This window comes from Sceloporus occidentalis, unplaced genomic scaffold (genome assembly GCF_023333645.1).
Source record: "Sceloporus occidentalis isolate IW3139 unplaced genomic scaffold, rSceOcc1.0.p SCAF_2, whole genome shotgun sequence".
Taxonomy (NCBI): Eukaryota; Metazoa; Chordata; class Lepidosauria; order Squamata; family Phrynosomatidae; genus Sceloporus; species Sceloporus occidentalis.
The window spans coordinates 1,929,156-1,956,035 of NW_028316982.1; the positions used below are offsets into that span (position 1 = coordinate 1,929,156).

General features: G+C 43.5%; 1 protein-coding gene across 2 annotated transcripts in view; it reads left to right on the plus strand.

The window, feature by feature from the left end:
- The window catches only part of RNPEPL1 (arginyl aminopeptidase like 1), a 37,134-nt gene extending 14,693 nt beyond the window's left edge, over positions 1–22,441 (plus strand). The window contains exons 5-11 of one of the 2 annotated variants that reach the window (XM_089508576.1): positions 1,363–1,598; positions 6,859–6,972; positions 12,982–13,094; positions 15,009–15,117; positions 16,498–16,725; positions 18,801–18,943; positions 19,867–22,441. In XM_089508576.1, the coding sequence (XP_089364702.1) occupies positions 1,363–1,598; positions 6,859–6,972; positions 12,982–13,094; positions 15,009–15,117; positions 16,498–16,725; positions 18,801–18,943; positions 19,867–20,139 (1,216 nt within the window). In that variant the 3' untranslated portion in view covers positions 20,140–22,441. The remainder of the gene's footprint in view (positions 1–1,362; positions 1,599–6,858; positions 6,973–12,981; positions 13,095–15,008; positions 15,118–16,497; positions 16,726–18,800; positions 18,944–19,866) is intronic. The other variant, XM_089508577.1, reaches the window with a different exon arrangement.
- Positions 22,442–26,880: the final 4,439 nt, after the last annotated feature.

Genomic DNA, 26,880 nt, shown 5'->3' on the forward strand with positions numbered 1-26,880 from the left:
TTACAGCAATTTAAAGCTAAACTGAAAGAAATAGAGTCAAAGAGGATAAATTTAATTTGGTTCAGAAATCAGGGAACCCAGGGCCACTTTCTCATTGGCTCAAGGTAGTTGGGAACCCAAAGCACACAAAGCTCCCCCGGTCCACAAAGTGGTAACCACTCCCACTTTCTAAACAATGTCCAAAACCATCTGGAAGACTTATATATCCAGTGCTAGTTAAATTTTTGAGCCAAAGACATAGATAAGAATCTTGGAGCCAAATCCAACAGGACGTCTGAGACAGACTTTGGAACGAACAGCCTAAACATGAGGTCTTAGACTCTGGTCAGAAAGCAGTTCCCAACACAGAGAAGGGCAAGGAAACTTAGTGGGAAGAGGCAAGAAGGATAAAGTAACCAAAGTGTGTGTTTGGGATGGATGGGGTTGTGCATGGCTCAAATAATGAAAGACGTCAAACCATTGCCTTAGGGGACCTGGTTTAGCCAAGTTGCAGTCAAAAATATCTGGAGAGCCATAGCTGACCATGATTACCATAGACTCTTGGCCCACTTACCAAAAGACTAAGCCACTGCCCAACCAACAACTCACAAACAGCACAATCCATTGCAAGGCATACCTTCCAAGGATTTTAAAAAGCCTGCTGAATAGCGATTGTGATCTTGAACCCAGAATGGGAGGCTGATGGGTATAGTGGCAGATCATCACCTCAAGTCTGGTAATAAAATTAAAAAAGCAGAACATTGGAAAAACAATATGAAATACTAACATGAATCCCAATGATTACTAGTTTTGAATGCAGTGTGTATTGAACAATGTTTCACTCTGTAATAGTTTGTAATTATGTACGTTAAATACCAACGGACAACTGTACTATAGGACTGTATTGCTATAGCTATGCAAACCTACTATATAGACAAAATACAATTTACAAAAATAATTGGAGGGCTTTTTAAAGAAATTGAGCAGCAACATGCAACACTGCATTTCTGCTTTCTTTATGTATTTTACATTTATTTCCGGTCAAGTGCAGGATTTCTCTGAAGCACCTATATTACAATCAGGAGTCTTAGATTTTCTTTCCACCCTGTGCATTTTGGACTATATTACAATAAATTGTATTCTGCATATACAAGTTTACACAGTGATTATAATGACAGATGCTTGATATTCAGCAAATGCTGTTGTTTGAGGTGCTCACACTCGTTGCACATGCATATGCATGAAGCAGGCTGAGGGAAACAAGGAAGAAGCCCTCCTCTTCTCCAAAAACTCCCTTTTGCACTACCCCACATTTTTAGCATTAGGGTTCCACACTCCTGAAAACAATGTTGGTTCTCTCGCCTTCCCTTCTGGCCCTTCCAGGTACGACATCGTTTTCCTTCCTCCCTCATTCCCCATTGTTGCCATGGAGAACCCATGCCTGACCTTCATCATCTCTTCCATCCTGGAGAGCGATGAGTTCCTCATCATTGACGTCATCCACGAAGTGGCCCACAGCTGGTTTGGCAACGCGGTCACCAACGCCACCTGGGAGGAGATGTGGCTGAGCGAGGGGCTGGCCACTTACGCTCAGCGCCGGATCACCACTGAGACATATGGTAAGCCACATGCCGTCCCTTGTGGGTGAGCTAGGCTTCCAGGACTTTGTTTCCAGGGTCCCAGCCTTGGTTTCACCTGCTCCATAATACTTACAGGGCTATTGTGAGGTTGAATTAAATAATTCCATTCCCTGCATCTTCAAAACGTAGCAGATTATTTAATAATTCTTTATTGTAATGAGTTGACTATGGGATTTTTATAGTAATAAAGATAATTTCTGGAAATGAGAGCCATCATAGTGTAGTGGTTTGAATGTTAGACTAGGAAGCTGGAGAATAGGGTTTGAATCCCCACTTGGCCAGGGAAACCCATTCAGTGAGTTTGGCCAAGTCACTCTCAAAGCAGTCCCCTTCTGAACAAATCTTGCCAAGAAGACCTCAAGGTAGTTTATCCGTAAGTTGGAAGTTTATGGGTTGCCAAAGGATTGGGCTGCTATTAATTCACTGAGCAGAGAGCACTGGCTGAGCTGTTTAAATGGTAGCAAGGATGGATAGATGGTAGGGTTCCAAAAAGTCAGCCACCCGAGTACAAGTAGAGGTAGAAACTGTCATCCACATCCCACATTTTTCCAATCTGGGAATCTAGATGCTTTATAACAGTTAAAAACATAGTTAAAAACTAAAAGGATGTAGAAATGTAAAAGCAATTAAACCAGTTTAACAACGGAGTCAGTTACAACCAATTAAAACAACAATACCAAATAAAAGTCAAGCACATTTTACAAGGCCCATTTGTCTTAAAAACAGTTTTCAAAGGCCCGATGAAGCAAAAAGTTTTTTTACCTGCTTGCAAAAAGATAGTAAAAAGGGTACCAATTTAACCTCTCTGAGAAGGGAGTTCCAGAACCTAGAAGAAAGCACTGAGAAGGCCCTCTATGGTGTCTGCACCAAATGTACTTTTAGAGAATGGCTTCCCAAGAAGATCTCAAAACACGGGCAGGTTCATATAGTACAGTACCTCCAAATAACCTGGTCCTGAAGTGTATAGGGCTTTGTAGTCAACATCAGCACTTGGAATTCTGCCTGGAAACAGAGGGGTAGCTGGTGGAGACAGTTCTGGGCCCCCTTTACTAGTCCTATAGTTAACAATAGGAAAGGTAGCTTAGTTGAGAGGGAAGAGGGCAAGGCCAGGGGCAGAGTCTGAGAAAGCAAGGCAAAGAGCAAGTGAGCCAACAGGTTCGCATACTGTATATACTCATGCCTGCAGGGCCTAAGCAGAGCGGTTGAGGATAGGGAGGATTAGAGATCTCTCATTCACAGAATCACCATGAGTCCAGGCCAACTTGAGGGCAGGTAACAACAAAAACAAAATATGTCTAGACATCCTCGCATACCAGTGGCATATATATGTCTGTGCTTGGCTTTCACTCTACTAAATGCATCTGAGGAAGCAAACAGAAGTCTACAAAAACTCATGCTGCCAACTTCTTTCTTTCAGTTAGTCTCAAAGGTGCTACAAGATCTCTCTAGAAATTTTACTAAAAAACTAAACCCAAGAAACCTGAGTTGATCTACAGGTCAGTGTAAGTTGCTGCTGTTGCTGTTTGCCTTCAAGTCATTTCTGATTTATGGCAACCCTAAGGCAACCCTATCATGGGGTTTTCTTGGCAAGATTAGTTCAGAGGAGGTTTGCAATTGCTTTCCCCTGAAGCTGAGAGCATGTGGGTCACCCAGTGGGTTTCATGGCCAAGCTGGGAATTGAATCCTATCAGTGTAAGTACTGTACTTTAACTCTTATCAAAATAAGAACCATTCCCATCTCTGAATAGTGTGGTGAAAGGTGAGAGCTTAGTCCATCCTGGGAGAACCCAAAAGAAGCTGCAACCCCATTCTACTGTCCACTGTGGCACCGCTTCTGGCCTTTCTGAATGCCTGGGCAGGAAAATAGCAATCTTTGGTATGATTTTCCTTTGCTTCATCCTTTACACAGTGGGAAATGAAGCATCCTTTACATGCACCTACGTTTTGCCCCCGACTTACATCCAAGTCCATAATTTTGACCCCCAAACCTCCCCTTGATGTAAACATGAGGTCAGTTAATGCATTAGTATGGTAGTTACTTTTTCTGTTGCTAAAGATGTTTAAATTTTATTGCCTAGATTTTATGACACTTTGGCCCAGTACAGACTGCTGGTTTATGGCGGCCTGGGGCCAATTCTAGGGTTCTGAAGCATGCAACAACCGCATGCTCCGGAACCCTAGGATGTGCAGGTGTTGTCATAATGGTGGCCTCTCGTCCATAATTTAGCAGGTGGGATCTTGACGTAAGTGACGCACAGCATATAGACGTCACTGTCATGACGTGTGTGTGGTATCTCAAGAAGAACCCGGTTTTTCCAGATTCTTTTGGAGCGGAGGGATGCCGCGCAGTTTGCCTGCTGCGGTGTCCCTGCAGGCAAACCGGATGCCTCCAGCCCGGCCTGAACGGGGAGGTACGGAATGTACTGGGCCTTTATCTCACAGAGCCCACATGGTTAGGCTTGCCATATCCCGCCTGGGGGCGGGACTTTCCCGGTTTGGGGCGGGGCCACATGGTCCCGCCCCGGTTTGGCCCCTCCCCCGGGACCTCCCCCCCAGCAAGGCCCTGGAGGCAGCTCCACCCCTTCCTCCCCATGGCTGTGTGCCACCCTTCCCGCCTCCCTGCCTGGCTTAGCCTAGAGAGCAGGTCTTCAAGACATCTGCCACTCAGAGCTATTGCCAGCCCACTTGGTATATATACCCTGCAAGAGGCATTACTTTCAGGTTACAGTGAGCAAAGAAAAAAAGGCCATCAATCGTTCCTGTTTCCCTGGGAGTCTAAATGCCTCCTCATCTTTTAAATGTCTACCACTCAGTATTGTTGTAATTCTTTATCACAGGATCGTTTTTGAGGCCCTAAACACCTATCCTTGTAATATGCAAATTTCTCCCGAAGCTGACCAATGGGAAAGAAGCAATCAGCCCCCCTCCCCTTGGGTTGGTTTTCAAGGGCTTGGAAGGAAGAGATTTTGCCTTGCAAGTTGCTGGTAAATAATAGAAGGCTTTGGGGTTGCAAAAGGCTGCAGAAATAGTTTGACTCCCCCCTTAAACATCCATGGCTCAGTGCTATGGGATTCTGGGAATTGTAGTTTCTTGTGGCACCAGAGCTCTTTTGACAAAAGGAGACTGAATGGAGGCGTTGCCTGGCTGGGGGCAGAGCCTCTTGCCAGCAGTGAGAAGGCTGCCATGATGAGGAAAAGCAGGGGCTCCTCTGGTGGTCCTGGCCACCTCCCTTGGCTCCCTCCCTCCTCCTCCTCCTCCTCCTCCTCCTTCTCCTCCTCTCAGAGCTCATTCACACTCCCTGGCTTTTCTCTCCCCCCCCCCTCTGCACTTTGAGACCCCTTTAACTGCCAAAGCTCAATGCTCTGGAATTCTGGGGTCTGTGAGGCATTTGGCCTTCTCTGTCAGAGAGCTCTGGTGCCACAATAAACTACAATTCCCAGGATTCCATAGCACTGAGCCCTGGCAGTCCAAGCAGTGTGTTTTGGACACAGAGATCCTCCAAATGAATCCAGTCCCTAGCTTTTATATCTCTCACACACACTGCAGGAATAATAACCCACTTTGAGACTGCTTTAACTCAGTGCTAGGGAATCCTGGGAATGCTAGTGTTTGGGAGACATTGAGACTTCTCTGTCAGTGATGGCTCTGAGGCCACAATAGACTACAATTCCCAGGATTCTCCAGCACTGAGCAGTCTCAAACTGGACCATTTCCTCAGTGTGGATGCACCTGGGGAGGAATTCTGGGCACTGCAGTTCACCTACGTTTGGAGGGTTATGGGACTCCCTGTCAGAGATAGCTCTGGGGCCACAATGTACTACAGTTCCCAGCATTCCCCAGCACTAACCCAGGACAGTTAAGTCACTCTCAAACGGGATTATTTCCTCAGTGTGGATGCAGCTTTGGTGAGGAACTCTGGGCATTTCAGTCCAGCATTGTTTTATTTCTGCAGTGTATTTTGGACCAGAGACAAGGTGACCAGGCATCCTCCTCCTTTTCCAGGACATGTCCTCTTCTGTCAAATTTCAAAATGTCCTCCATTTGGATCATGGCTAAGAAGCATGGATTTATAATTACATAGGTGTTTTTAGCTTTTATTTTTGGCCATGTCCTACATTTTTTTGCTTGGGTGCCCTACATTTTGGGGTGAGGGCATTGGTCACCTTGGTCAGAGAGCTTTCCAGGGGTTAACTGCCATTCTGCTGTGGTGCTGGAACAAACCACCATTCCCAGAATTCCATAGCATTCAGGCAAGACAGTTAAAGTGGTCTCAAACCAGATTATTTCTCCAGTGTAGATGCAGCCCAAGCCTTTTGCCTCTCTTATGCCTGAGATTTCAAAGCCCAGCCTTGGCACCACAACAAACTACAAATCCCAGGATTCCATAGGATGGAGTGATGAGAGTGAAAGCAGTGTGGCAGCAGCCTAAGTGTGCTTAATGCAGTTCTTAACATGGTGCACCTCTTGCCTACAGAGTCTCACAAGACTTTTTTGTTTAACAACTTGTACCCATTAACTCCATTTCATGTCTCCTTTATTTAGTGGGGAGGAATACAGACAAAACAAGTCAAAATGAAGAAAAACCAAAGTCCCTTGACCAAAGGGTTTGGTTGTGGAATAAGCCTCTGAAATATGCAAGAGGCAATGTTAAAATAAAGCCATGTTCAATGCTCAGATGTGCTGTTTGGAATGGGGAGAGGGGGGTGGCCAGAAAGGGAAGTACATTTCCGTGATCTGTCTACGAATAATGTCAAAATGTCCTCCATTTTGATCATGCCTAAGAAACATGCATTTATATTAACATTTCTAAAAAAGCCTCAATTTTTTTGCGTGTCCTCCATTTTTTTTAAAAAATGTGTCCTACATTTAAAAATGTTGTCCTGCATTTGTCCTACATTTGTCCCGGTTTGGAGGTCCTCACTTATGGCAACCCTACACATGGTCAAAGACTGGAATGACCTCTGCCTTATGTGGATTTACCTTCAGACCATCTTAAGTGACAACAACAAAAACAGCATCTTGACAAAATACCTTTTGCCTGATGAAGAAGCCAGTGGAGTTTCAAAAGCTTGCATGATGTATTTTGTGCATTTTTGGTTGGCCCAATAAAAAATATTGCTGTTTTTTGGATTTTGGGTGTCATTCTATATAGCTGCAAAAGAATCCTGAGGTTCACACTATCTTGCCAAATGTCATGTTTCAGACCCAGGTCTAAATAGATACCTTTGTTTTTGGACAGGTGCTGCTTTTACCTGCCTGGAAACTGCCTTCCGCCTTGACGCTCTTCACAGACAAATGAAGCTCCTCGGTGAAGACAACCCTGTTAGCAAGCTTCAGGTTAAGCTGGAGCCAGGTACATTTGGGGCTGAGAAAAGCAGGTTGGGCTTTGGCTTTTATAAAACAGGAGCCTGACTACTTCTGGCTGCCCATGTCAGAACTTGTGACATTTTTGTGATCGTTAGCGCAGTCTCTTTTCCTTCTCTTCCTTGCCACATTTTGGGCCGGTTCCACCAAACTGGGAAATGTCAACAGTGAGAAATGAAGCATGAAAGTTTATAGTGTAATGGAGAACGCATCCCTCTTAATTTAGGAACAGGCAATGAGCTGTTGTTAAAGTGTACATAGGTACCAGCTTTATGCTCTTTCCTAGTAGCCACCCCTGTTTATTTCATTGGTCTTAAAACTGAATAGGTACATATGAGATTGTACTGTAAGATAACCATAGATTCCTCATCCACCGCCCCCACCATTTTGTTTTGCTTTGATTTTATAATGCCTTCTAGTAGACAGGAGAGGCAATTTTGTCATCCCCACTAAAATGTTTTCGGCACGGCGGGACTACAGTTGGCCCTCTGTATCCACGGATTCTTTATCCACAGCTTAAAAATATTTTAAAAATATATAAATCCCCCCAAAACAACCATGATTTTGCCATTTTATATGACGGACACCATTTTACTTTGCCACTGAATTTAATGGGACAAGCATCCACTGGTTTTGTTATCCACAGCGGGTTCAAGAGCCAAACCTCAGCAAATATCAAGGGCTTACTGTATATATCTATTTAAATCAATGCTGGCCGCTTCCACTTCCAGTGCCTGAGTCTAGAGCAACCTGGGGAAGCGGTGGCAAAATTGCCCCCATGGCCCCTAGAAAACTGGGGATGTTTTCTAAAGTCCAAATAAAAAAAGGAGGTGTGAGATTCTCACCACCTCCATCCATCCATCCATCCATCCATCCATCCATCCATCCATCCATCCCCACCACCACGTCCCATGCCACCCCACCTGCTAAATTATGCAACATTGCAAAGCCCCACAAGAAGAGTTTTTAATCCATTTTCTAGGCATCTTTGTCCAATAAGTTTTTGGGAGTAGCCAGTACCTTTATGGGACTCATTAGGGGGCTTCAGAGTTAGAAGGATAGAATCTTAGAGTTGGAAGGTGCCTCAAGGACCTCATAGTCCAGTCTCCTGCCACGCAGGAATACATAGCTAAAGCTCGTCCAACTTCTCTTTAAAGACCTCCAAAGAGGGAGAGTCCATCACTCTCTCAGGGAATCTGTTCCACTGCCATACAGCTCTTACAGTCAAGAAGTTCTTCATGATGTTTGAGTAGAATATCTTTTCTTATAATTTGCATCCATTGATCCATGCTCTAGTCTCTGTTGCAGCAGAAAGCAAACCCACTCCATCTTCTTGTTTTCTGCTGCTCCAAAGAATAGGACCTGGAACAATGGATGCAAGCTGCAGGAAAAGAGATTCCACCTCGACATTAGGAAGAACTTCCTGACATTAAGGGCTGTTCGACAGTGGAACAAACTCCCTCGGAGTGTAGTGGACTCTCCCTCCTTGGAGGTCTTTAAACAGAGGCTGGATGGCCATCTGTCAGGGATGCTTTGATTTGGATTTCCTGCATGGCAGAATGGGGTTGGACTGGATAGCCCTTGCGGTCTCTTCCAACTCTATGATTCTACACAACAGATATTTAAAGATGGCTCTCAGTCATCCCTTATCCAAGCTAAACATACCTAACTCCCTGAATCATTCCTCATTAGCCTTGGTTTCCAGAAGCCCTTCTCTGGATACATTCCAGCTTGTCAATATCCTTCTGGAACTGCGGTTCCTAGAACTTGACACAGTATTCTAAGTGAGGTCTGACCAAAGGAGGACAGAGCAGTGCTACCACTTCCCTTGATCTGGACACTATACTCCTGTTGATGCAGCCTAGAATTTCTTTGGAGGTTTTTTGGCCGCCACTTTATACTGTTGACTGATGTTTAGATGTAGTATCTTACATTTATCCCTGTTAAAATTTGTATTATTATTTTGGCCCAGCGTTCCAATCTGTCAGGGGCTGTTTGAGTTCTAATCCTGTTCCCTGGGATACTAGTTACCCCATTCCCATGCCATTTGGTGTCATCTGCAGATTTGATGATGTGGTTCTCAACCTTTGGTCTTCTGGGTATTTTGGACTTCAACCCCCAGAACCTGTCACTGGCCATGCTGGCAAAGGCTCCTGGGAATCAAAATACAAAATAGCTGGGGAATGATAGATTGAGAATCCCTGATCTAAGTCATTTATAAACATGTTGGACATCCCCAAGTCCAGGAGGGAGTCCCAATGCATTCTCAAGTATGAAATGCAACCATTGGTGAGCATCTTCACTAGAACCCAGGGATAAGAACGGGAATGAGTTGCCATTCTGTTGTACTCTCTAAGCTCCTGGGACAGTCATTTGCTTTCTGTAATGTTGGCTTAGAGCATGATATACACTTAATTATGCCGTGGAGTTAAAAAAAATTTTTTTTTATTGGATTTTTATGTGTTTTAACATAGAGTCCTTATTACATTGACAAAGCATAATAACACTACGTAACATCTTGTACAACATACATAACAGACCTACGTTCCCTCTGACTGAATAAAGGACACTTAACATAAAGTTACTTCCATCTGCTTATAATTTTAAAATTCTTTTCTTATTCTTTCTTCCCCTTACTCTTAGTTTCATCTTACAATAATTATTTGTGTCTTCTTCACTTTTCCTTTCTCATCAAGATAATATTCTAAATTATATCTATATGAATATATATTTCCTTCTCTTAGCCCATTTTTTCTGATCCCAGTTGATTGTTATCTCCTCTAATTATAATTCACAGATTCAGTTTATAGAATATTTACATAGACATCACATTCCTCCATTTGTTTTTCACATAATTATGGAGAATACACCAGTCTTTCTCTATTTCTTCTTCTGTTTTGTTTTTAGCCCAGCATGCTTGTTTATCCAATTCAGCAACTTCAAACGTATTCAATATCCATTCGTCTGTTGAGGGGATTTCACATCTCTTCCAATATCTGGCATAGGTTAATCTGGCACATGTAAATAAGTAAAATAGTAATTTCCCATGTATTTTATCTAGATCATCAGATACTAGTCCCAAAAGAAACGTTTCTGGTTTATAGACTATCGGTATTTTAAGTTCTATAACTATTGTTTTATACACTTTAACCCAGAATTGTTGTGCGATTCTACATGTCCACCACAGGTGGAAAAAGGGACCTATCTCTGTTTTGCACTTCCAACATTTTGGGCTACTTTTGTTCTTTGACATATATGATATTTTTTGTGGAGAGAGGTGCCATCTGTATATCATTTTGTAGGTATTTTCTTTTAATTCTTGATTTACTGTTAGTTTAGTCCTCTTCCATATTTTACACCATTCCGCATATTCTATACTATGGCCTACATTTTGTGCCCATTTTATCATGCTCTCTCTAATTATTTCATCTTCAGTATCCCACTCCAACAGCATTTTATAATTTCTGGATATCATATTCTTTTCACCTTTATCTATTATTTCTTCCCATTTGTTTTTTTTAAGGTTAACTCCTATTAGGTTTTCGTCCATTTTCCACCTCTCTTTCATTTGTCTATATAGGTACCAATGACAGTTGATACCTTCTACTTTCATCTCTTCCTGCGTCTTTAGATCTTTTCCTCCCTTTACCTCTTTCAGTAAATCTGCATATCTTATCCATTTATTTCTGGGAAGACTTTCTTTGGAGAAGAAAGCTTCATGAGGGGAACAGAATAACGGCAGTTTTCTAAATACTCTTGGTCTTAATTTATTCCACACTATTAAGAGCACTTTTCTTAATATATGGTTTTTACTTTGTTTATGTATCTTATCCTTGCCATAGAATAAATACCCATGCATACAAAATCTTAAGTTTTCCCCTTCTAATGCTAACAACTTGTCATCTTCTAATGCTACCCAATCCTTTACCCATAATAGGGTTGCTGCATAGTAATATAGCATTAGGTTTGGAAGTGCTAAACCTCCTCGTTCTTTGATATCACATACAATTTTTGCTTTTATTCTTGCTTTCTTTTTCCCCCAAACAAAATTCATAATATCTTTTTGCCACCGCTTGACTGGATTAAAATTGTGCAAAATCGGTATATTCTGGAACAGGTACAGCATCTTTGGCAGTATATTCATTTGTATGACAGAGATCCTACCCATTAGTGACAGTCTTAACTTTCCCCACCTCTCCAAGTCTTTTCTTATCATTCTCCATACTTTCTCGTAGTTATTATGGAAGAGCTCTGTGTTTTTACTGGTAATCCATATTCCCAGGTATTTTGTCTTCTTCTTTATTGAGAAACCACTTCTGCTTATTAATTGTTTTTCTTCGCTTTCATTTAGGTTTTTTGTTATCAATGTAGTTTTATCTTTATTTACTTTTAGTCCTGAGATGCATTCAAATTCTCTTAGTATCTCTGTTAGTTTCTCTATGCTCTCTAAAGGATTTTCCAATGTGTACACGATGTCATCTGCGATGCTCGCATTTTGTATTCATGCCTCTTGATTTTCATTCCTCTAATTTGTTTTTCTTCTCTAATTCTATTGTTGAGTGCTTCTAATATGAAGATAAATAGCAATGGAGAGAGCGGGCATCCCTGTCTGGTGCCCTTCGTGATTTTAAATTCTTCTGTTTTGTTATAGTTAATTATTATCCTGGCATTCTGTTCTTTGTAAATTTCTTGTATCCACTTTTCAAATTGGGTACCTATCTTGACTTCTTCCATCATTGTAAACATCGCTTCCCAACTAATCTTGTCGAATGCCTTTTCCAAGTCCATAAATACTAATGCCATGCTTTTCTCGTTGTTTCTTTCATAATATTCTATGGTGTTTAGTACAGTACGAATGTTCTTTCTTATATGTCTTTTTGGCAAAAATCCAGCTTGTTCCTCTTCAATCCAATCTGCTAGTACTTTTTTCAATCTTGTTGCCAGGATTTTTGCAAATACCTTGTAATCTGCATTGAGCAAGGAGATGGGTCTGTAGTTTTTAACCTCTGCGGGATCTCTGTCTTCTTTAGCTATTAATGTGATATTTGCTTGCTTCCATGTTTCTGGGTATTTTTGTTTTCCTATTTCGTTTAATGTCATTTTAAATGGTAGTATTAATTGTTCTTCTAGTTTCTGATAATATTCGACTGGAAATCCATCCGGACCCGGTGTTTTCCCTTTTTTGCTTTCTCTGATAGCTTCTATGATTTCCGCCATCGATATCGGTCCATTCAGTAGTTCCCTTTGTTGATCTTTAAGGTTTTTTTGATCTGATTTCTTCAGAAACTCTTGTATTCTATTCTTTGAGATATTATTACCTTTGTATAGTTTTTCGAAGAATTGGAGGAATTCCTTCTTTATTTCCTTCTGGTCTGTTGTTAGTGTTCCTTCTTTAGTTCTGATTTCAGTTATAAGATTCCTTTCCCTCTGTTTTTTCAAACAGTGTGCCACCCATCAGCCTGGTTTATTGGCATTCTCAAATCTGGCTTGTCTTATATATCTAATTTTCTTTTGTATCTCTTCGTTTTCTTCTAATTCAATTTGGTTTTTTTATCGTTTTGATCTCTTTTATGATCTTTTCATTCCCTATGCTTTCACTCAGTTCCTTTTCTTTTTGCTTCAGTATATCATACATCGAGTTCAGCCTCTCCTTTTTTTTCCTCTTTAATCTGATGTTTTGTTGCATAAAAAAGCCTCTCATGAATGCCTTTGATGCTTCCCAGACTGTTGTTACTTCTATATCTGGTTTTAAGTTTTCTTCGAAAAAAAATTTCAAGTTTTCTTTTGCTTTTTGCATGATTTCTTCTTTATCTAACAGTGATGTATTTAATCTCCATGCGTACTCAGTCTTCTCAGTTCTAATACTCAATACTAATGGACTGTGATCTGATATAGTTCAAGTTAAAAAAAAATTGAGGGAGAAGTCTGTGGCTTAGAGAAATGTCTACTTTTTGTACATATAGCTGTATCAAGATGTTGTTGTTTTTTCCTCTTACAGGTGTGAATCCTAGCAATCTGATGAACCTCTTCACGTATGAGAAAGGTTACTGCTTTGTTTACTACCTGTCTCAGCTCTGCGGAGACCCAATACGCTTTGATGCCTTCCTCCGAGTTAGTAACTTGGGTTTCATGGCTGGGTTGTATCCACCTGTGTGTGTGTATATATGAGACCCTTACCTGTGTGCACTTTAGCTAATATATCTAGGAGAACAAGAGAGGCAGCAGCAGAAAGTAAGGGGCTTTTTTGCGTGTTTGTATGGGTGTGTGAGTCGGACGTCCAGCAACTGATTGAAAGTAGCAGCAGGATATGGAAAGTGCCCTGCGCAAGATTCCTAGGGTGAAATACAGTAAGAAGATATCTCTCTCTCTGTTCCTGTGTACCCTAGTTGTAGTATGATGAAAAGTTGTGGAATGGAAAGAGTGGGCTGGTGGTGTCACAGCAGATGGCTGGCACAGCAACGTTTTCTGTGCAATCCTTTATTACTTCGCTCAGCAGTGGTGTCTGTCTCTTTCTACCGTTAACCTGAGTTGTGTGTTCAGGTTTACCTAAACATTACATCTGTAGAACACATGACTTACATCTTAACCACTCACTTGCCATAAAATTCTGGAAGTGTAACATATTTTCTTTATTTCTGTGTTTGGCATGGTCATCCCATAGGCCTGGAGTATGTAGTAATTTAATGAAAGATCTTGTGACAGATGACTGGCCTTTGGCAGATCTGCAGGGGAGGGGAGTTTTGTGATTCAGGATGGCTATGGTAATGTGGATCATCCTCAAATTATATTCTGTGATAGGGAAAATGTGGCCTGCAGGCAACATCTGGGCTTTTCAGCCCCCCCCCCCGGGGTCCCCCTGCCCCTATATTTTTGCAGACAAAGAGTTTTCCTTGAACTGCTCCCTCGGCCTGTAGAAGGTGCGAGGGCAATTTCACCCAGCTTGTGCCCTCCAAGCAGGGACTTGGACTGGATGGCCCTTGGGGTCTCTTGCAACTCTGTGATTCTGTGATTCCAGGCTCTTTTATGCCCCCCCTTCCTCCCCAACACCAGGTGGGAGACTTATTTAACAAAGGAAATCACTTGCATTTGACCTGTTGTTGTTGTTTTTAAAAGGCCTTTCTCGGGTATGTGTGTTTGTATGTGCCTTCAGGTCACCTGTTGACTTATGAGAACCCCATGAATTTCAGAGGGTTTTCTTAGGCAAGGAATACTCAGGTGGTTTTGACAGTTCCTTCCTCTGAAACAGAGTCTACTTCCCTGGTTTCAAAAGCGCACCTTCTGGGCCTAAAAATGGCTTGGGAAGATGGGCCATGACAAAACCACACCGCTGAGGATAAATGGTGGGGATCATGCATGTCTGTTGTATGTTGCCTTGTGGGCTCCAGCAGGCTGAGAGATGACATACAAATGCTTCAAATCCATCCAATCATGCAGTCCTCGACGTTCTTGGGCTCCAGTACAGGCATTCCTGTTATAGTCATCCCTCCACGTTTGCAGATTTGATTATTTGCAGATTACTGTATTTGCCCCTGGCACCAAAAAATACATTCCCTCTAGGCATCTGTAGGTCCTCCAATGTGATTCTTTGGTCAGCATCCATCAGAATGTGACTACAGAGTTGCGCTGGAGAATCTACAGCTGCCTAGAAAAATATTCTCTTGAGTAAAAACAACAATTATATTTGCCAGTATTTGCGGTTTTTCCACTTTTGTGGCAGGCTATGTCCCAATGCCTGTGAATTTTGGGGGGCCAATTTAGTTACACTATGTCCAGGGCTGCTAGGATTTGTAACCAGTGGGCACAGATCCTTGGCACTCCACAAAAAGAAATTGCTGGGCCCCCACATCAGCTAACCTGAGAAGCATTGCCTTGACATTATTTTCTTCCTGCCACCTTTGCTTTCCTCTTAATTCCCCATTATTGCTGTACCTTCCCTGATCGCTGGGGCTTCGCTCTCTAAAAGTCTTGCCTTTGTTTCCTGGAAGTTTTGCAACTCTTTAACACATTCTCCTGCCTCACTTTCAGGCCTACATTGAGAAATACAAGTTCAGAAGTGTTGTGGCCCAAGATCTCTTGGATTCCTTCCTGGATTTCTTCCCAGAATTGAAAGAAAAATGCATTGATAACAAAACAGGTGAGGGGGAAAAAAACATTAGTAGGCTATATGTAACATTTGAAAAATGGCTGATGCTATGAACTAGTGCACTGATATCAGGACCATATTCCTAGTACCATATTCCTTTTGTAGATGTGCCATACAAGGGCTATTATGCCATTTTGACAAAGAGTGAGGGCTCCATCCCATCAAGTTATTCTGTGTCTTGTGGACTTCTTTGGCACATACCCCACAGTGAAGGGAGGCCATGAGGAAAGCAGTGACAGGAGAACACATTCTGCCCTGCTTTCCAGCCAAAAAGTTGGGATTCAGTTTCTCTTTGCACAATTCAGGCACTCGACAGGACTGGGATATGTGCCACTTCTAGCACCTAAAAACCTAGGAGGAGCATCCAGGGGTTGGATTTTAAGGAGACTGCAGTGGTGTATTGCATTTCCCAATAGGCTTATTACTGGCATAGGAACAGGTCTGAATGTAGCCCATGCTGCCAAACGTAGCCCATGCTGTTTTGGGTCCATGTGCTCGAAGCCAGGAATGGAAAGCATTTCGCAAGGTGCATCTCCATCGCAGCTTTTTGAAGCAAAAGGCAGAGGGTGTGGTGCTGAATTTGTCCCACCTTTAATATCTGCTTTAATTGCTGCCAAATAATATGTGACATAACTGTGGGCCACTCTCAACATTTCAGGGTGCCCAAAGGTGTTTTTCTTGTTTCCTTTCTCCTCTGCAGTTGGAAGGCTGCTCTTGATAAAGAGAAACCTCTCTAAATTAGAACACTATAAGAACCATCCTTAGAAGGATTTTGGGGGTGCAGAATCCACCCCACTAGTCCATGAAGTCCCCACTGGGAACCTTTATCTTAGCAGCTTCTTTGCTTCAGCAGCACTGCTTCAGGTGCCTGGAAGCCCATCCTAAACCGCTTGCATTGCCAGCACCTTTTTTCTGCACAAGGTCTTTTTAAAGAACTTTCATATTTCTGCCCATTCTGGGGATTTCTTTTAGAAAAAAATGTTATTGCTCCAAGCAAAGTAATTCCCACACAGATTAGGCTGAAAATGGGCTTTCCTGATGTGTAGTCACTTCTGGTTCTACCTTGGAATGGCGAGACCCCTTTGCCCCAGCAGTGTAAGTCATGGTTGCCTTGTGACATTGAAGTGCAACTTGGTACAAGGTCCTTAAACTTAGTAACTGAATTTGGCATTATTATGTACTAGAGCTTGCACTTTGCACATAGGAAATCTTAGTCATTGTCCTCTCATAATGGACAGTGGGGCTAGAAAGGATTTCTGCCTGACTCTGTATCAAAAAACTGCCAGTGGTCACAGAAGCCTTCCCTCTTTGGAAGCGAAAAAGCATCCCATGCGGTTCCCTCTTTGATCCATGCTGGTGTGTCTCTTGCAGGACTCGAGTTTGAACGCTGGCTCAACGCGACGGGCCCTCCTTTAATTGAGCCAGACTTATCTCAGGGATCCAGTCTGACCAGCCCTGTGGAGATGCTCTTTGACCTCTGGACCACGGAGCCCCTTGATGCGGTGGCTGCTGCCAACAGTGTCAATATGGCAGAGTGGCAAACCTTCCAGACAGTGCTCTTCCTGGACAGGCTGTTGGATGGGTCACCGCTGCCTCATGGTGAGTTTTGCAGAGATGACAGGCGAAACAGTACCTAGACTTAGTGCAGCTAGAAGATAAGAAGGCTGCAGATGAGGAGGTGGGGTGGAGGATGGGACCTACACTATAGCAGTCAGGAGATGGGGCCAGACAGGAGTATTGAAATCTTCATTGATCATCGTTAATGGCACTAGTCTGCTTGGTAAGTAACCATCAGTAATAGGCATAATAATGCTTGGTAAGAGAAAAGGCAGTAGAAAAAGAAGACTGCATTACATCGATAGACTCATGGCCTGAACAGACAGGCCAAAATAAAGCTGCTTCAGCTCACTTTGGAGGTATGCTGTTTAAATGACACTCACGTCTTAAGAGACCAGAAGCTGCGCCAAAGTTGCGCTCCAGTCCTTAGGACTAGAGCATGGCTTTGGCGCAGGTTTTGGCCTCTTAGGACTCATGCAACATTTAAATAGCATACCTCCAAAGTGACCTGAAGCAGCTTTATTTTGGCCTGTCTGTTCAGGCCCTTAGTCAAGGATTCCTGAGCAGGGCTGCTGAGTATAGGGTGACTTGGAATTCTCTCATTCATAGAACTGCCATATTACTTGTGACAGCTAACAATGATGGTAAATAGGCACTAGTAACTAGGTATGAAAAAGGATGCGGACAAGCTGGAGTGTATCCACAGGAGGGCAACGAAAATGGTGAAGGGTCTGGAAACCCTCAAGCCCTATGGGGAGAGGGAGATGGGTCTGTTTAGCCTGGAGAAGAGACACTTAATAGGTGATATTATAGCCCTGTTTAAATATTTGAAGGGATGTCATATGGAGGATGGAGCAAGCTTGTTTTCTGCTGCTCCAGAGCATAGGACACGGAACAGTGGATTCAAGCTATAGGAAAAGAGATTCCTATATCTTCCTGACAATAATTGCTTTTTGACAGTGGAAGACACTCCCTTGGAGAGTGATGGAGTCTCCTTCTTTGGAGGTCTTTAAATAGAGTCTGGATGGCCATCTGTTGAGGGTGCTTTGAGTATGTCTTGCTACATGGCAGAATGGGATTGGACTGGATGGCCCTTGGGGTCTCTTTCAACTCTGTGATTCAATGGTGTGTTATTAACCGATAATGAAGTACAGTGCACCCACGTCATATGCAGGCGCCTTTTACGCATCTTCCAGCTTACGCTGGAAGCCCTACACCATTTAATCAATGGCATGTGTGCCTGCAGCACACACACACTGCTGTGCCTGCGCGTGCACGAGCCCCATTATCCTCACTGGGACTTGAGCATAGGCAGAACTTGCCTTATGCGGCGGGGTTCAGAACGGATCCGCCGCACAAGGCAAGGGACCACTGTATGACACAGAAGAAGCTGCATCTCAGGCAGTGCTACATATATATCCCTTCTGAGGAATGAGATAGACCGCAGAAAGGTTTTTTTTAAAAAACATGCTATTTGCTATTCAGACATGCTTAGAGATTCTGGAGTCAGCTGTTCCTTATTTTGCCTGTTATTGGCAGACACACAAGACTACAGGCTTGCATCCTTCCAAGGTCGCTAAAATGAGTACCCAGACTGTTGGGGGCAAATTAGCTTACGTGCTAATTAGCTTACTTGCTGTTCACCGCTATGATCTTTGGAATAGCGGTATATAAATAAAACAAATTATTATTATTGTTATTACACTAGGATTTTGCTGCAGCAGAATCCCATTATTTCCCTGCTTAAGCTTTATTGCATGGTTTACTGCAAACTCATTGCTGCAATCCAGCCCTAAAAATGTGTGTTATTATGGCCCTCCACCATTCTGCTGATGCTCCTAAAACTTCCAGTTAGACAGAGGATGAAGAGGAAAAGGGAGTGGGCCATTGTGTAAAAAGAGTTTGCAAGTGTTTTCTTCATCTGTATCAATGTTAGATTAAGCAAAATGTAGGAATGTTAAGAGTTTTTTGTCTGTTTGGGTAGCCTTACAGGGTTGGGCTAGGTTTGCAGATTTAGTCTTCAGATGTTTCCGAAAGTCTTCTAGATTGGAGCAATTCCTCTCTTTGGGGTACACTCCCTTTGACTAGGTCTTTACTTTAAAATGTGTGCCTTTCAGAGGTGATATCAAAGCTCTCTGAATGCTACTCAGCCCACTTGGACAGCATGAACGCAGAGATTCGCATCCGCTGGCTGCAGATCATTGTCCGCAATGACTACTACCCCGATCTTCACAAAGTCCGGCGTTTCTTGGAAAACCAGGTATTAACTGACGGGTTGTAAAAGCCCTGCATTACTTGCAGCATATGATGCAGGGCATTAACATGTGGCCTGCAACAAACCCAGGAACAATGGCTTCTCAGCCAAGTTTGTAGTTTATGGTAATTTGTCTGCTGGAATGAGGCAAGAAGAAATGAGAGGGAACAACATTTGGGGGCATTGTGGGAGACAGCAGTCCATGGGGTGAAGGGTGGGGGGGCCAAAGGAATTGTCCCTCGGCCCTTGTAATGGTGTCCACTCCATGGCCACATAATTCCTACCTCTACTGCATACTTTGTCAGTGTTACGATATGCATATTGCAGATGCACCTCCAAGGGTCATCTGGTCCAATCCAATTTTGCCATGCAGGAAGACACAATAAAAGCACACTTGAGAGATGCCCATCCAGCCTCTGTTTAACAACCTCCAAAGATGGAGACTCCACCAAACTCCAAAGCAGCAGTATCTTCCACTGTCCAATAGCTCTTACTGTCAGGAAATACCTCCTAATGTTGTGGTTGAATCTCTTTTCCTCTAGTTTGAATCCATTGCTCTGGGTCCTAGTCTCTGGAACAGCAGAAAACAAGCTTGCTCCATCCTCAATATGACATTCCTTCACATATTTAAACAGGGCTATCATGTCACTTTTTAACCGTCTCTTCTTCAGGCTAAACATACCCAGCTACCAAGTCTCTCCTCAGAGGGCTTCATGGTTTCCAGACCCTTCACCATTTTGGTCTCCCTCCTTTAGACATGCTCCATTTTCTCAATGTCCTTTTTGAATTGTGATTCCTTGCTTAAGGCCACCTGATGATTTCAAGGCAGAGGACAGATTCAAACCAAGACTCCCTGTATCGTTATTCTTTATAGTTGTTGTTGTTCTTCTCCTGATCTTTTGTATGATGCTCCACTTGTTCTGTTACAGATGTCCCGGATGTACACGATTCCGTTGTACGAGGATCTCTGCACTGGCACCTTAAAGTCCTTTGCCTTAGAGGTTTTCTATCAGACCCAGAACCAGCTGCACCCCAACTTGCGGAAAACCATCCAGCAGATCTTGACACAGGGCTTGAACCCGCTCCTTGCTCTGGACACGGCAGCTGTGGTTGCAGAGGCCCCAGTAACTGGGTACGAGGACAGGTCCCCCGAAGCTGTTCATGCTGCCATTTCTCTCAGGGACGTAAATGTGTCTGCTTAGCGCACCAGCTCATGCTGGGCATTTGAAGCTGGAGGGGCAGGCAGGCATGAAGCAATATGAAGAAAGTCCTGCTCCCCCTTTTGTGCCACTACAAGGAGACTGGATGCCATGATCGCCTCCTCCCTCTTAAATTTTCCCAGATGTGCCTTCAGGTGCCTGACTTATTTGCACAGCCAGATATCAGGGATATATCTCATTATAGCTGCAAGCAGGAGCTGTTTTAGGCCGGATCCTTTGACTTGAGGCATCATGAATGTGAATTCCAGGGTGTCCATTGTGAGCAGGGGAAAAAAGAGTTCTGTTTTGGGCACCTGGCAGGTGGCTTGCCTTCCAGGCCTTGAGAAAGAGAAGGAGAAAGTGTAGGAGGGAGAGTGAGAGGGAAGGTCACCCAAAGGTAAGGAGAAAAGAGGATCAGGATCATGGACATTTGAAGGTGAGGCAGGGCTTTGCAAAGAAGGTGGTCTCTTCAAAAGACCTGGAAGAAAGTGGTGGTGTGTTGGTGGAGGGAACCACATTTTCCTTTGTGCTCTTTGTTGTGCGATTCAGGGAGTGGGGGATCCGGAGGAATGAGTAACCTGTTTCAAGATTTTTATTGAGGGGCTTAGGTGTGAAAGGTTGGGAAACTTGGGTAGCCTCCTGCATTTCTGTTCTGCCTGGCCTTTCTCTTTGGTGAGAAGCTTGATTTCCAAGCATTGCTAAGTTGCCTTGGAGCCAGGTTTTTTACAGCTCTGTTGCAAATGTAAGCTTCAGCCTTCCCCGGTGCCTGAGCTATGGCTCCGAAAACAGCTCTGGCGATAGGTTAACCATGCTTCTTCTTGCACATCAGTACATGGGCTGTACCAGCAAGCGCCGGCGCAGTCCTCCTATTTACGTTTCTGGGTTGTACAACAGGCGCTCATTGTACAAGAGGCCAGTGCAGGAGAAGGTCCTGGTGGATGCACTGGGACCAAATAGTAAGCTGCCTCCATTCCCAGCATTGGGAGCAACGCAGGGCAAAAAGAAAGAAAATATTTCCGTTTAGAAAGGTCTCCTTCCGGCCCAGATAGTCTTGTGTCTTGCCAAAGACATTTTTGCAATTCTGCGTTGGATCTGAAAGGCAGCTTCTTTCAAGCCAAACCTGGGGTCAACTTTATCTTGCTAATCAACAATATATATATATATATTTATCCATACTGCTGTTCACCAAAATATTTCTTTATCAGTTATTAAACACACACTATGCAACGTCTTTCTGAGACAGAGGAGTTGGCCTCATTCCTAGCCATCAGAGATGAATGGAGAGGTAGCCCTGTGTGTGACGTTGGTGCACCGGTCAAGCCATGGCCAAAGCTGAGGGAGGTGATAGAGGCTCAGAGTTTTGTGCTGCGGAAAGGGCTTGAGTTTGGATTTTTCGTTGGGGGCAGTTTGGAAGAATTGGAGCCGATGGTTGAACAAAATAGTTCTGGAGCCTTTTAAAAAAGACAAGGAGTGTGCTGGAAATGTTCAACATCTTTGAAGGATATAGACTATGTGGGAACATGCTTCTGGCCTTTTAAGTTTATCCTGAAATGTAGGCCTGTGAAGTGAAGGCAAGACCTTCAGGGTCTCCATGTGTTTGTTACATATTTGGGCAGACACTATTCCGCTTCTCCAAACATCTGTGGAAGTTGTGCTAGTTGCCTTTATAGTAAAAGAGTTATTCTGGACAGTATTAGCCATTGAGGAGGGGAAGAACAAGGCTGTTAATTCCTATGGCTCTTGTCCAGGATTGCAGAGATGAAGCAGCTCAGGCTGAGGTCCAGCATTAAAGAAAAGGCCTTTCCAACCAGATGCAAGTGGAGCTACTTGCTCTTAACCTGTTTCTCTCTGTCCCCTACTTTTTGACTATTTATTATTTTTTGGGGGGATAAAGCAATAATGAACCTGGGCCTCAGAAAGATATTTTGTGGGTGATGAAATACTTAGAAATGTCAGGATGCTCTTTTCTTTTTTCATAAAGATTTACTTGATTTAAATAGTGGGGAATCTGGTGAGGGATTGTACCCCTTCCCTCCCCAAAAAACCCCAGACCCACACAGTTACAAATTCCATTTGTAACATGGCAAAGAATTGGCCATCTTTGGCACACAGCCGACCGGACTCCCAGGTCCAGCCCTTAGTCTTGCCCTCCTGCTGCCTTAGGCCTCCGTTTTATTCTGTTTTGATTTTTTTGGGGGAGAATGTATGTAACCCTGGTGGGAAATTCCTTTTAAATGCATATTGATGCCTTACAATAACATCAATGATGAAATGTCAAATTAAACTAAACTTTGTGACTTTCGGAGCTTTGTGGTTTGCCTCTTTTCTTTTCTGCTGTATACTCTCCAGGCATTTCTTACTCCCAGCTCCATCCCAAGTGCACCCAGACTTTTAGAAAGCCAAGGATATTCTGGGATGAGAAGAGAGTCAGCTCATTCTAAATATGGTGCTAGAGGATCTCTGGCTTTGCTTCACGAACGGAGATTCAGGAAGGACTCATCCCGCGCTTTGTACAAGCGCGTTGGTGACTAAAAAGGCCAATTCGGGATAAACAGGTCCGGTTGTAGAAAGCACAGCAGAAAGTCTCCTTGGGTGATGTTTCCAGGTTGCGGTTCTTTCTGCGTTGTCGTTTCTCTTTGAGGCTCGTTCGGCGTGAGCTTTCGAAGAAGGCTGCAGCGTCATGGATGGTGCGTCTGCATACCTCCCAATGCGAGGCCAGGGAGGACCATTGTTGGTGATCTATCTGGCCAAGCCTGAGATGTTGTTTCAGGGAGTCCTTGTATCTCTTCTTTGGGGCGCCCCTCTTACGCTGACCTGTGGTGAGTTCACCGTAGAATACTATTTTGGGGAGGCGATGGTCCTTCATCCTAGAAACGTGTCCTGTCCAGCGCAGCTGCGTCCTCAATAGCATGGCCTCAATGCTGGTGATCCCTGCTTGCTCGAGGACAGCAACATTTGTCACATAGTCAGTCCAGTATATATTTAGAATTGTGCGTAAACAGTGCTGATGAAAGCGTTCAAGGAGTCGTAGGTGTTGGCGATAGGTGACCCATATTTCAGACCCATAGAGGAGAATAGACAGTACAATGGCTCTATACACACTGATTTTTGTGCTTCGCCTCAAGTGTTTGTTACTCCAGACTCTTTTGTGAAGCCTTCCGAATGCACTATATGCCTTTGCCAGTCTGTGAGCGGTCTCTTTATCAATCTTGGCATCTGAGGAGATGATGCTTCCCAGGTAGGTGAACTGCTGGACGGACTTAAGCACAGGTGTGTCTACGGTGATGTGGGGATGGTAGTGTTCTTCCTGAGGTGCCGGCTGGTAGAGAACTTCCGTTTTCTTCAGACTGACTTCCAGCCCAAAGAGCTCTGCAGCTGTTGCAAAACAAGATGTGAGGTGCTGCAGAGCTGCTTCCGTATGGGCAACGAGGGCAGCATCGTCAGCAAAAAGCAGCTCACGGACTAGTTTAGAGTCTTAAGCCTCAGGTGGCTTAAATTAAACAGGCTACCATCAGTACGGTAGCGTATATAAATGCCATCGTCTTCTTCTTTGAGATCTGCTGTAGCCCTTTGGAGCATCATGCTGAAGAAGATTGTAAATAAAGTAGGAGCAAGAACACAACCTTGTTACGTCTGTGGGTACCAAGGGTAACTGAAGAGTCAAACAAATGTGCCTGATATCTGTTCTGCACTGCAGAAATTATCAAATCCTAGAGTTGGAAGAGACCATAACGGCCCTGATCCAGTCTAACCCCATTCTGCCATGCAGGAACTCTCAATCAAAGCACTCCCATTTGACAGATGGCCATCCAGCCTCTGTTTAAAGACCTCCAAGGAAGGAGACTCCACCACAATCTCCAAGGAAGGAGTGTGTCCCACTGTCAAACAGCCCTTACTGTCAGGAAGTTCTTCCTAATGTAGAGCTGGAATCTCTTTTCCTGGAGCTTCCATCCATTGTTCCGCATTCTAGTCTCTGGAGCAGCAGAAAACAAGCTTGCTCCCTCCTCAATATGACATCTCTTCAAGTATTTAAACAGAGCTATCATATCACCTCTTAACCTTCTTTTCTCCAGGCTAAACATCCCCAGCTCCCTGAGTCGTTCCTCATAGGGCTTCATGGTTTCCAGACCTTTCACCATTTTAGTCGCCCTCCTTTGGACACATGGCTCCAGTTTCTCAATGTCCTTTTTGAATTGTGGTGCCCAGAACTGGACACAATATTATTCCAGGTGGGGCCTGACCAGAGCAGAATAGAACGGCACTATTACTTCCCTGGATCTAGACACTATACTTCTATTGATGCAGCCTAAAATCGTATTGGCCTTGTTAGCTGCTACATCACACTGTTGACTCATGTTCAACTTGTGGTCTACTTGGACTCCTAGATCCCTTTCACACGTAGTTTCATTCAGCCAGGTGTCCCCTATCCTATATCTGTGCTTTTCATTTTTCTGCCCTAAGTGCAGTACCTTACATTTCTCCGTGTTGAATTTCATTTTGTTAGCTTTGGCCCAGTTTTCTAGTCTATTCAGGTCATTTTGAATCTTGATCCTGTCCTCTGGGGTATTAGCTATTCCCCCTAATTTGGTGTCATCTGCAAATTTGATAAGTATGCTCCCAATTCTGTCATCCAGGTCATTGATAAAGATGTTGAATAGCACTGGGCCCAGGACAGAGCCCTGTGGGACCCCACTGGTCACTTCTCTCCAGGATGAAAAGGAGCCATGGCTGACCATCCTTTGGGTTCACCCAACCAATTACAAATCCATGTAACAGTTACCTTGTCTAGTCCACATTTTACAAGCTTGTTTGCAAGAATGTCATGGGAAACCTTGTCAAAGGCCTTACTGAAATCAAGATATACTATATCCACAGCATTCCCTTCATCTACCAAGCTGGTAATTTTATCAAAGAAAGAGATTAGATTTGTCTGGCATGACTTGTTTCTCTGAAACCCATGTTGACTTTTTGTGATTATGCCATTGCCTTCTAGATGTTCACAGACTCTCTGTTTAATGATCTGCTCCAGAATCTTTCCTGGTATTGATGTCAGACTAACTGGACGATGATTGTTGGGATCCCCTTTATTCCCCTTTTTGAAGATGGGTACAACGTTTGCCCTCCTCCAGTCTTCTGGGACTTCTCCTGTTCTCCAGGAGTCCTCAAAGACTATTATTGCCAATGGCTCCGATATGACATTTGCCAGTTCTTTTAATGCCCTTGGATGCAGTTCATCTGGTCCTGGAGACTTAAATTCATTTAGATTAACAAGGTTTTCCTCTACTATCTCTTTACTTATTCTGTCCTCTGCTCCATTATCCTCAGGTTGAGCCCCTTTGCCTTTTCTGAGAAGACGGAGGCAAAGAAAGTGTTCTCTGGAGCAGCAGAAAACAAGCTTGCTCCCTCCTCAATATGACATCCCTTCAAGTATTTAAACAAGGCTATCATATCACCTCTTGACCCTCTCTTCTCCAGGCTAAACAACCCCAGATCTCTAAGGCGTTCCTCATAGGATATGGTTTCCAGAGGTTTGCCTTAGGGCTGCCATAAGTTAGAAATGACTTGAAAGCACACAACACTATACAGATTAATATTGAGTACAGAGTAATATTGAAGCCTCAGGTTATGAAAGTATATTTCCACAATTGTGAGAGTGGGATAGAACAAGGTCCAAAAGGATGCAAATCATGTCCCTTGCCCTAAGTTTTCCAAGGCGATGCAGGTCTTTCAGGTCTTTACGGTGGTCACTTACTCTTCATGGGAGAGAGGAAAGCTATCATTATCATCATCATCATCATCATCATCACCACCACCACCACATATTTATATCCCACCCTTTCCCCAAAACTGGGACTCAGGGCAGCTCACAACGTTAAAAGACCCCCAAAACAGTACAATTAAAAGCATACAATAATAGTACATTAAAGCAGAATTAAATTACTGCAAAAATTAAAATAAATTACATGTTAAAGTATCAAATAGTTTAAAAAGATAAAAATGTTGAAAACATGTTAATATATAAAGCCCAGGGCTTCATAGTGAAAACAATTTCATCCTTAAAGTTGTTTCAGTGGTTGTTTTTTTTTAATGTTGTATGTATGTACTTTAATATTTTGTATTGTTTTGTACTTGTTTGCCACCTTGAGTCCCTATATTGGAAGAAAGTGTGATATAATAGTAATAGTTGGTCAGTTCTTAGTTCTGGCCAGTTTAAATTTATGTAATTGTATGTGGTTCTTAGACTCTTCCAAGAGCCAGGAGATGTTCATGTGGTTTGTAAGTTCTCCCAAGGAACAACAACAACAACAACAACAACAACAACTGTCCCAAGTTAAAACCTGGCTGTACATGGACAGCTTTCCCTGACTCTCTCATAGGAATGGAGGTAGGGCTGTTTCTAACTTCGATTTAAACCTTGTCTTGGAAGTATCAAAAGTAGCTTTGAGCACTTTAAAAACCACTGCGATTGTTTGCAGCCAGTGCTAAGCCCTGAACCCAACTCCGCTTGCAAACCTCAAGGCACTTTCATTGCAAAGTGTGTTTAAGGCAATGCATGCAGGACTAGTCCCTTCTTCCCAGGCAGAGCCATTGCAGCTCCTCCCAAGAGAGACTACAGTTTGCAAATCCAATTGCAAGCAGCCCCAAAGGCATGCTGGGAGGTGTAGTCCTCCCTGGCCCGCAATGAATGATGGGAGGGCATGTTGCAAGGGCATGATGGGAGTGGTAGTCTTCCTGGCTGGAAAG